Source organism: Aplidium turbinatum, chromosome 6 (genome assembly GCF_918807975.1).
Source record: "Aplidium turbinatum chromosome 6, kaAplTurb1.1, whole genome shotgun sequence".
In the NCBI taxonomy this organism is placed as follows: domain Eukaryota; kingdom Metazoa; phylum Chordata; class Ascidiacea; order Aplousobranchia; family Polyclinidae; genus Aplidium; species Aplidium turbinatum.
Window position 1 is genome coordinate 22,210,897 of NC_137477.1, and position 11,364 is coordinate 22,222,260.

Sequence of the window (11,364 nt, forward strand, 5' to 3'; positions counted from 1 at the left end):
GTTGTTTATAAAATAATCCAGTTTCAACTAATGTGAGCTGTCAGATCCAAGCTGCTGGGCGTATGGGCCTGTCACAAAAGAGATTGTGGTTGCATGATTTTTTTCTTGAGCTAAATGCAACATAGTTACGACAATTAAACTAAACGACTTTAGTGCAATAATGAATATGTGGAAGTGACACTACAACATGTTTTGGTGTACCAGGGTAATTGATGAAATCCACAAAAGTATCAAACAAACAATTTTACATAATCAATCAGCATCCCACAAAGAGCATTGGATATTTTTGACTTGGTGAAGCTGTCGGTAATGAAAAAGCTCAAGCTTTTGAGAAACCGAAAACTTCCTTTTTGCACATCGCAACAATCCAACATGGTTAACTGAAGAGCCAGAACGCAGCCTACGTTTAATGACGTCACTAGAGCTCGTGTCAGAGCAACAAGAGATGTTGAATAGCTGATTTCATTTTTGATGAAAGCTAAATTGTGTGATTGCTTTGACGCAAAATTTACGCAAGAAAAGAGTTATTTTTGATTCCGTTGCCACTGACCCATATCAGTGGCTCTCCAGTTTGTTTTGCAGTGTGGACCATGCTAATGTCTCGACATAAAATACATTAGATTATGCATAAAAAGTAATTCATTTGGTGGAGCAATAGAATTACCCAAAACGATTAAAATACAGACAACAGATAAATAAAGAAAAACAATGATACAGCAAAAGTAAAAGTGTGATTTGCATCTGAAAAGAAACAAGTTCGTTGGACTCATGGCTGAAAAAGGACAAAGTTTTCTCTAGCGGCTTCTGGCGGAAGCAAAAGTTTTGGCCTGTGAGAACAAAAAGCGAAATATTTCTTGCAATTGCTTTCCACTTTCTTTCTGCCCAAGCACCTGTTCCACTGTTGATTCAATGTCATTCTTCAGTTCCAGATTTAGGTCATCGTTATCATACTCTAGAAAAGTATAATTGCTTGTTATGATATTTAGAACTCTTAACTTTTAGTTCCAGATTTAGGTCATCGTTAAGTCGTTATCATAATCTAAAACAATATAATTGTTTGGGAATAGTATGTTTAGAACGGGAAAAGTCGCCATAAAGTTTTTCTTTTAGGTTATGGACTAATTGGGCAATCTTCATAACAAAAAAATCAGTGATTAAAAGGTTTTTCATTGTTCCGCTTAGATTTTCCACTTTTGGCTGAAATTAAATGTAATATGGCGCAAAGGTCTCTTCGATAAACTGACGGGCTAATGCAAAAAGTAAATACAGTATGTAAAAAAAGTATTATTTTTTACATTTATTTGTTCACTACCTAATTAACTCTCTTGTCATGACGTTTGATACTTTGCAAAGACATTGCGTATACGAGAAGGTTAAATCGAATCAAACTCAGTCATTCTACAAAAGTTAACAAAAACAGTTTTCATCCACGAAATCTGACACCCCTGTGGCATTAGAACGGAGAAGAATTTTACCTAACTGCTGTTTCTGTGTTATTGATATTTTAAACTATATCTAAAATGTTATTTGATATTAAATAGACGAAAATCACTCCTTTTAACCTCTTTTCCTCATAAATGATTTAAGAACTTGGCCTGACAAAGTGCGTGCAACAGCTTGTCGACTTATCAACGCACCAAGTATTGTCGTGTAATGGGATGAATGAACGCGCTATTTTGGTGCACTTTCTTTTGTAGAAGACCATTAAAGGAAATGTCGGAACAAGCTTTGGCAATTAATCCACAAACGAATAGAAGCAACTGGTTTGAAGTATTCACGCTTACAGTCTTCCTGTTTTCGAGCTTGTAAAAAAATCTTTTTTTGATGGAAAAAAGGCCTTTACCCTAAAAACGGGTTTTAATTTATTTTTTTGTGGTAATTGTAGAAAAACCAAGGAACTAAACTTCTACTCCTCTTTGAAGTTGGTAGATATGGAACGGATGCATGATATTGTATCTATTTTTCTTTACGTCGATTGTTTAAATATTAAGTTTATGTTGCATTTGCAATTGTTATTTCTTTGTTGAATTGCCTTGTTAGCTACTCTAACTCATTGCCTTTCCGGCACAGCATTTAGCCAACCTCGCGTCTATTTTAATTAATAACATCGCTGAAAGGTAAGTTAATGAAGAAAATGGCTATTTGTGATTAATCGTTTTTGTTTCAAAACACAAACTGCAATGAATACAACGAGTCAGTATTTGGTGTTTAGAAGGAAACAGATCAAAACTAACTTTCTGAATAGTTTTTTTTATCTAACGAAAATATTTTGTTTTGAATGATTTTTGATGATCGTGAACACTCAAAACAGACATTTCGATACAATATTGATTTATGTCTAACTCTAAGAGACATCTAAATGATATTTTTGGCATCTTCAAAATTGGTGTCTACTGTCTATCATAGAAAACATATCAAAAATATTATTTTATTTCTTCATTCACCATTTTAATACGCTTGTTTTTAGTTAGCTGGTTGAATCTCTCAAAGTTGAACCGCAAGATATTTTCTTACAAACGGCTATGGCAACACTGGCAATGACTCACCTGCGGAGTAGTCACGAAGAGCACGCTTCATATCAACCACCATATAAGGACCTCCATCTCCATCGCTGCTGTTTTCTTTAAATATAGAGATATTATGATTTAATTAAACTTGCTTTTTCAGCAGGTTTAGATTGCTTTTTCAGAAAGTTTAGCTAGATTGTATTGATTTTTTCAGTTTAGATTGCTTGACATGTTTCTTAGTCACACTCAAACATTAAATATAACCTAGTCTTGATTGATTTTGTTTCCAAATTTCAACAACTTTGCTTTTACAAGCAATAAATTTGCAAAGCAGCCGATCATTGCAGCGTTAGTCTTTGCACCTAAATTGAAATATCTTTCAATAGGCTACTGTGTAGTGTTTACAGAAGCAGAGCCTACAGTGTAATCAACTCTAAGCAACTTCGACAAGGACAAGTTGGTATAGGCTATGGTAAAGCTGCAGACGACGTGTGGTCGCAAGATGTTGTAGCTTATCTGGCAGAAAAAGTTTTAAGGTGGTTGTAAGTTAAAAACCTAAACATAAACGAAAGCAAAATCTAAAAATATGGGATACTGACTTTCCACTACGTCACAGTCACAGGACATTTCATCAATTAGTGAATATTTTCGACTTGACTTAAATTTTCTGGATTTTGGATACTGCAACATTCCAAAACAAACATGTTGCTCATTTAACTACTGTAGTTAATAATTAAAGTGTTACTAAAGGTGTAAATTTAAATGTCTCTTGTATAGGTCTATAACATAAGGCAGTGGTTCTTAACCTTTACTAAACTGCCGAACCCTTACGCTGATCTGCAAGCTTTCGTTGAACTCCAAATTTTCGCTGAGTTGATTTTCGCTGAGCAATAATTGCTGTATCGCAGTGGCGGCTCGTCCATAGAAACTGCGAAACTGCAGCACCCCCTGCATATTTCAGTATTTTTTTAAAAAATAATTTCACGTTTTTTCTCATGTTTTCTATAAATCCTACCGACTGGAAGTTTCATAATTTCTGGATTTTAAAAAGTATTATGATTTTTTAAGTTCTGTATTTGGCAGCTCTGAACTGCAAGCAATGCAGTTGCGATCTTATAAAACAAGAACAAAGAGAAATTATGACGTCATATTTTGGCTGAGGTTGCTTTAAATCCTACAATTTCGAACTGCAAATTTTGCAGTTGCTGCCTGCTGGTCACGTGGTCAAGCTAGCTACTGTTGCAAATACTTCATTGTTTTCAAGCACGATATTAGGTGGCTGCGACTGATGTTGTTACATGGTTAGACTAATGTGCTTTGCTTTCTGCACAAAAAGATAAAGCTTAGAGACTAGGTTATCATTATTGTTGTTAAATTAAATTTTGTTAAGGTTCATTGTTAACTTACGATAATAAGTTAAGGTCAAAGGTCACATGCTAAAACAACCTATTTAAACTTGTTGAACATCAGGAAATTAAGTGCTCAAATAGCCTCAGAATTCATGAAATACCACTAAAATAAGGTAAAATTTTATGGGGGTCATGCCCCCAGACCCCCCTTGCTTGGCATCGCGCCTTTGGCGCTCACTCTTTCACGTATAGTATAGGCTACCTCCGGTTGCAGCACCCCCTGCTATAAATACAACGAGCCGCCACTGGCTGTATCGGAACTACTTACTACCTCGTCCAGACGTGGAAAGTTAGCGAAGTTGTTATATTCCAATCGCTGCCACCACAACTGCAATTTCCTCTGAAAAGCACTCATTTAGCCTACTCTTCAGCTTCTATTACATTTTTACTACCTCCTTGCATTTGGTAATTCAGCTGCTTGAGAGCACCAAAGATGTCAGCCAAATAAGCCAAAGTAAGGATAGGCTAAACCTTGTCCTCAAAGTGTTTTGAATACCGAGGGTTGTGACTTTTCAAGAACTTCATTAGTACGCAAAGCAAAAACGCGATTCACCACTTAATTTCCCCCCTCGATAGCCATCGTACTTTAGTGTGGTTCAAAAATATTTCTAAAAATATTCGCTGATATACCATTCGTAGGTCGCATGTTAATGTTTCAGAGGACGTTCGATCGAACCCCTGAAACAGGTTCGTCGAACCGTCGAACCCTGGTTAAGAACCACTGCTATAAGAGGAGGTGGAGACGCTTACGACAGATTCTCAAAATTCACTGAAAGGCTATGCAATACTATGCAAGATTATACTAAACTTAAAAAATTAATCATTGAAGTCCTTCTGTGGTCATGAAAAGATGTTTGAAAGTTAACTTCAAATTAAACCAATCGTTAGGAGTAGGACTTCAGCATTTGCAGAATTGGAGGTTTAGTTTGATGAATTCGGCCAAATGCACAAAATATGCGTCTTTAAAAAAAATGTCATTGGGCCACAAAGTACTCAAAAATTGACCAAAAAAATTATTAAACTTTTCTAGGGGCCAGGCCTCTGGACATACTACCAATCTATTTACTTCTTCTGGTTTCAAATTTTACATTGATCACTATCCAGTCTCGCTCAGACTGTTTGCTTTTTAACTCCGGTTTCCTCCCTTCACAATTTTTTTTTCAGATTGCTGCTGAGACTTTATTTATACCTTGTTCTTGATTGTGATAGTTTTTGCTTTTTGATATTCGTTCATTTTCCACGCTGGCCGCTCTAGTTCGCATTTTGTCGAGCATCTGCGAAAGCCACAATTGTCGCAGAAGCTTGTTCCTCTGTCTCGACCTACTCGCCGTCATCGCCATGTCTGCTGGAGTGCGCTTTCTAAAAAGATACACCTTGTTTAAAATAGAGCGAATTTCATGTGGCAGTAATTTTAAAATTCTGAATTCATAATGTTCAAGTGGCAGAACTAGAACTCATAATAAAAAAAATTAGGAGAATATCTGAAAAAGTACAATATCAAAATAGTTATAAAATTTTCAAGACTGTATTATATTTACATCACTCGGCTGAGAAAATAAAAATCATAGTTTCGGTGTTGACAACATCAAAATAAGTTTTAGACAAAAATTATTGTTTTTGTTCACAAGCATGCTTCACCTTAACAAAAAAATTTAAAAAGTTCATTAATCGAAATCCACACATGTTTGCAAACTATTAATTTTACTGTAAAGCCAAATTTGTAATAATAGTACAGTATATTCTATGTGTATTTCTATTGTAAATAAAATTGCCACTGATCAGAGCTTGGGATCTCCCTATATCAGGCAACAAAGTATCGACAGGCATTTAGCTGAGTGGAAAAGTCTTATTTTTCGTGTAAACTAACCAGCACTCCTGTGTTAAAGGTATTGTGAATCAGTTTGAACGAAGTAGAATTTTCATACAAAATTTGATGGTGCTTTAGTTATGTTGTAAAGATATATAAAAAAAAAAAACTTACATTATCAAATGCGCCGCGGGAAAGCGAAGAGGATTATTTTTTTCTGAATTAACATTTGATTCTTGAGGCGGAATATATTTTGCTGAACAGCTTCCAAAAAAAACCACCAGCAAAAGGCTAATTAAATCCATAGCTATAATCTCACAAATCTGTAAACAATTTTGCACAGTATTTGTAAACAACTTGATGGAGTTCTTCCGATTCGAAGCTACAAAATGTCAAAAATATCATCATTGGAATTATTATTATTATCATTGTTGGACTTAAAAATAAAAATGATAAAAAAAGAAACTGTTTTAAGGGTATGTCGTAACCTACTTTATGAAAAGCTTTATCAATCAGTTATTCAAATTTCAATGTAAATAAGAGACGCTATGTAGTTTTCTGCTTTGGATGGTTATCTTTCCCCATTGCATATAAGCTTAGTATTATAAAATATTAGTAGTTTTTACTCATCTTATTTTTATACAACTTTTAGCAAATCGAATGGAAATTTCAATTATTAAGCTTCATTTTCTGTCGCTCTAGAACAGCTAAGGTCTTTCAGTGCAGCACTCCTACTCTTTTTCAATTTTGTAGGCTAACGTATTCGCAGTGACACTGCATTATTACTAAACTGATACTCAGTGCGTTACGCAAGGACCCAGTCAGAAAATTCGTCATTTTTATATTGATTCAACGTCAGCAGACGTTAATTCAATGTAAAAATATCGAATTTCTCTATCTGAAGAAGAATCTAACAATAATCACTATCGGTAGCCTACAGCTTTCAAAGTGTTTAGTATGACCTGACCTGGGATCGAACCCAGTACTACTTACACAAGATGCAAAGTCAATGACCACTCGGCTTCTGATCTGGCGGAAATTTCATGTTGTGATGATTGAAATTACGCGCCTCCTTATAAATCCAGCGACAGATCAGCGTCTTGCTTTACTTTTTTCAATTTTGTGTTTGCCGCAGATGCACGTTCTCAAGGTCTTTGTGTAACAAGCTTTAATCTTTTCAGTCCAAATATAGGATCATTATTTTTGCTCTTTGTGATCACATGCGGCGTCGTCATGTTTCTCATCGCTGTACAAAAACAACACTGGAAAATTTACTGTATTTAGGATTCGCCAAGATTATCAAAATTTAATTTTATTTGGATTTAAAAGATTTGCATGATCGATTTGATGTTTTTTTTATTATCGGTAAATTTTGAAGGAAAATTTAAACCTCTCACATAAACTGGATCTTTCTTGCCCAGCGCATATTACGTGCCAAGAGTTTAATAAGATGTATTTAAATTAATGATCATTTGCTGCGCTGAATTCACGCCAAGTCAACAATGTGGATTTTTTGTCAAAGATAAAAGATGTTGATTAACTTTTTAGTTTGCTAAAATGTAAAAATTAATTTCTTTGTCAAATTTTAATTATTTGACAGGTGAGCAGCAGGTGATGCTGCAAGGATTCTTCCAATAATGATGCAATTTGGCAAAATTTTCAATTGAGATTTGAAACAGTCATTGCTTTGTAAATAAATATAAAAAGCTCAAGGAAATCAATAATAAAAAAAAGCAAATACACAATCTAATCCCAGACAGCAAATCAACCATTTTTTACATTGATTCAACGTCTGCAGACGTAAGGTAAAAAGGTAAAAAACGACTAATTTGCTGTCTGGAATATCTCTACACGTTTGTACCAAGCTGGTGAGTTGTGTTGTTTTGTCAATGTTATAACTTACCTACAGTAGATACATGACGTCAATAAAAAAAATATTTTTGTTTTTACTCGGGTCTGCGCGGGTCAACAGCAAAGTAGAAAAGCTTCTTGAAACCATTCAAGGCTCAACAAAGCCCCACTGGTTGCAAGAACAACCGTAACATTTTCTTGGTTACAACTTTTCAAAAATGCTTTCAAGAACTGATATTTTTCATGTAATTAAATATGGCCTAGGTGTTTAAACAACTGTTGTAAATCGCAATAGTTGTTATTAGTTTTTAATCAAACTTTTTTTAGTGAGTTAAATTTAAAACACTGTATCTTAAGTCTAATTTGTCTGAAATGCCTTTTAAAAATTTCAATAGTTTTATGCTTGTATACAAAGAATCTTGATAGCAGTTATCAGTTTTTTTTTCACTGGTTTTTAAAAGAGAATAAATTTTGCGTTGCGTCAATCGTTAGAAATCGTCACAAATATTTTGACAAATTTAGCAAATCAGTTGTAATTTTCAGCGATAAACTATGTTTTTTGAACAACATTAATCGACTGTGAAATATTTCGAGGTGTTCTATTCAATTCAAATTAATTATAGATGACCAGTTGAATGACAATGTTCGGTAGCTGGGTATTTTCTTTGAACAGTCCAGGTTCTTCAGTATCGATTCAGCTCCTGTGAACTTTTAAACAAAAAAAAATCTGATTTTGTTTGCCAAACGTAAAGGAACATTACAATGTTGGAAAACGTTTTACACTTTGACATCAACAGAAGCTTGTCATCAACGCCTTTTATTGTTTAAAAATATTAGTATTTGTCCCCATTAGGTTTTCGGATTAATAAAAGCCTAATTTCGTTCATTAATGTTGATGATTTTAGAATGATAAACTTCCATTAGAGTTTAATCGTAGTTTTGATTTCTTAACGCATTAGTCTGAAGAGAAAAAAACACAAAAAAAACTGCAGTTTAACTTTTTAATACAAAACATGCTTTGAATCTGCATAATTATGTGAATGATAAAATAAACTTAAAACTTAGAAACTAGGAAGTGAATGTATCCTTTGAAAATAATAAACAACGTTTGGATCAATATCTCATAATAGAAAAGTTGACAATTGTTTATTCTTTTCGAAAAGAAAAAAACAGAAGATTTAATCCATATTAAAAATCACATCCCGTCAAATTGCAAAACGTTTTCATGCAATAAGATTGAAGTTTGTTTTTTTTACTCGTTTTATAGTTTTGTGAAAGTTAACCCTGACCTCATGCCCTGACCCAATTCAAAATATTGCTTCGTCTATTTAAAAACTGTTATAAATAAACATTTTAAAGCAGGCTGTTTGTACGTTACAGCAAATAATAATTAGAGTACAATTTCTCCGGGTGATTATAAAAAATAAAAATATTTTATAATTTGGGCGAATGTAGTTATAACGAATAAGTTTCAAATGAAATTCCACTCTGACTGAAATTTTAATTTTCACCTTTTGCCAAACACAAAAAAAAAGTAAGAAAAATTTTTGAGTGAAAATTTGTAAAAATAAATTAAAATGAGATTTTACATGTAAACTATGCTTGTTAAAGAAAGAATCTTTTTATAAGCAATACCAAACTGTATTAGATTTACTTTTGCAAGCAGGCTCATAGGTTCGTGTATAGGCCTATTGATTCTTAATATAGCCTACTCCAGACTTTAACGTCAATTCAAAATTCCTCAGTTTGTTCAACGGATCTAAAGTGTAATTGGTCGAAATCTCCAAACCAAAACCCAAAACTTTCAACCTAAAACATTTCTTTCCAATTAGCTTTTTCCGTCCCTCATCGTTTCTTGGAATGAAGGAACAAAAACCAGAGCTGTGGGACCCGAAAATTTTTTCTGATCTGTTTTTGTATCCAACTTTATCTATTTTAGATTCAGAAAAGAACTTCGAGGAATTAAAATAGAATTTATAATCTTAAAAAAAGTTTCAAGTAAAAAAAACTTTGCTCTGCAATTTGAAAAATCATAACGAGCAAATCTCCTGAACGCTTGCATGTTGCATTTTAAACGTATTGCGACCGTGCAAGCTTTTCACTTTCCATTCTATTTTTGGTTTTCAACACGTCTTAATGGTCACGTTTTTGTCAATTCTATCTTGTTTAGGTGTTTTATTTGTCCGCTGTGTTGACACTATTTTTTTCTCTGTAATGTAGTAAAAAAAACTGAAACAAACCGATATTTTTTGTTAGAAGTCAACATTTTTGTAGTTTATGGTCGCTCACATCAAGATTTCAACAAACACTTTCATTAAAATAGACCGCGACTGAGCCAAGACATAAAGAATTTTCTACAAAGCCGGAAAGAGGATAGTTTGTGGTCGGAAGGATATCAATGAAACTCTCGGGCTCCAATTCCACACTTCTAAGAAGAACGCACAATATCCAAAGAACGCGAGGTGGTTTCTTCAAGTTCCCGGGCCTTTCAAAATCGTTGCAGGCCTTTAAATTTACTCGAGTCCAAATGTAGCCTTTCTCTTTGACCTCCCTGTCAACTCAACTGATTTTCCTACTCGTTGGATCTTCATTTTCTTAACTCTTGAAACCGAAGCAAACGTTGATGCGCACAGTCACAGCAGGTGGTTACGCATGCTTGCACAATGGACAAGAATATAATATATTTTAAGTGGCATAATTTTGGCCCTGGAGATACAAAGGCTGTTGGAATAAAGAGATCATCATCACATGTCAGGCCTAAGTTAAGTTAAAATATATAAAACATCAGACTTGGCAAATAGCCCAACCAAAAATTTTTCGAGGTCTCATTGGCTTTTTAATTGAAGGGTTGCACTAATAAGAATATCAATGAAAAATATCCTCTTAGACATTATTTAAAAAAAAACAAATAAAAAAAGTTAATAGATCATACAACTTTTTCTTTGGTGGTTCGGTTCAGTTTATTTATTTTTTCTGCAGGCGAATAAACAAAAAACAAAATGTGAAGCAGCACGTAGCCTACTTGAGAGGTTACTGATAATAATTTTTTATTCACTTACTAAATTCTTTTTGTGATTTGTACGCAATAAGTTTCAAAAGAAATATTTTCAACTTGGACAGATTGTTTAAGTACATTAAGTATTCTAAGAAAAAAATGCACGTTTTTTAAGAGTCCCAACTACTCCCAACTAAGAGCGTATCGATAGAAATTTGGAAAGTCAGACATCGGCAATCCAGTCGCTTTGCAAGCTCAATGAAATACAAGAAGACATTGGAACATATGAGTTCACATTTTTTTGAATAGTCTAGTTTTCTTTTTAGAAAAATTGACATAACTTTTTGTTTTGTCTATGTTACACACAAGATGACTACTTTGAGCTTTTTCATATTTTTTTTTCAATTTTCTGCCGACTGCATAATGGCCTACAACTTAATAAATTGGAAAATGTATGCATGCTTTTGAGGAACAAGAGGCCATTAGAAGTTATGTAAAAACCTTATACGGTTTAACTTACAAAAGAACAAAAGGTGTTTTTGTAATGTTAAGTTTTTGACACGAATTGTAGCGAAGAGACAGGTGAAGTTATAAAGGTTTGTTTTATTTGTCGGGTCACTGAAGACATGAGCACTAAATTGAAAGGCATGGGAAAACGTGATAATGGGAATATCTTTCCAGACAGCAAAATCCGTCATTTTTACATTAATTTAACACGTTGAATCAATGTAAAAATGATAGATTTTGTTGTCTGGGTTGATGTGTAAACTGGAAACTAAAGTAAAACTCTGCAAT

General features: G+C 33.7%; 1 protein-coding gene across 1 annotated transcript; it reads right to left on the reverse strand.

Annotated features, from left to right (window-relative positions):
* Positions 1-95: 95 nt before the first annotated feature.
* On the reverse strand, positions 96-5,985 carry LOC145772857 (uncharacterized). Its single transcript, XM_082584737.1, has 4 exons — positions 5,898-5,985; positions 5,106-5,275; positions 2,547-2,621; positions 96-952 (listed from the first exon to the last, which is right to left on the reverse strand). Exons 2-4 carry the CDS (start codon positions 5,254-5,256, stop codon positions 795-797), a joined length of 384 nt encoding a protein of 127 aa, XP_082440863.1. The 5' UTR covers positions 5,257-5,275; positions 5,898-5,985; the 3' UTR covers positions 96-794.
* Between the last annotated feature and the right edge of the window lie 5,379 nt (positions 5,986-11,364).

Excerpts from the sequence above, each read along its gene's own strand:
- LOC145772857 (XM_082584737.1), bottom strand. The coding sequence starts at position 5,256 with ATGGCGATGACGGCGAGTAGGTCGAGACAGAGGAACAAGCTTCTGCGA. Across the intron at positions 2,622-5,105 it reads CTATCACAATCAAGAACAAG|AAAACAGCAGCGATGGAGAT; the intron begins GTATAAATAAAG and ends CTATATTTAAAG. Across the intron at positions 953-2,546 it reads TCTTCGTGACTACTCCGCAG|AGTATGATAACGATGACCTA; the intron begins GTGAGTCATTGC and ends ATACTTTTCTAG.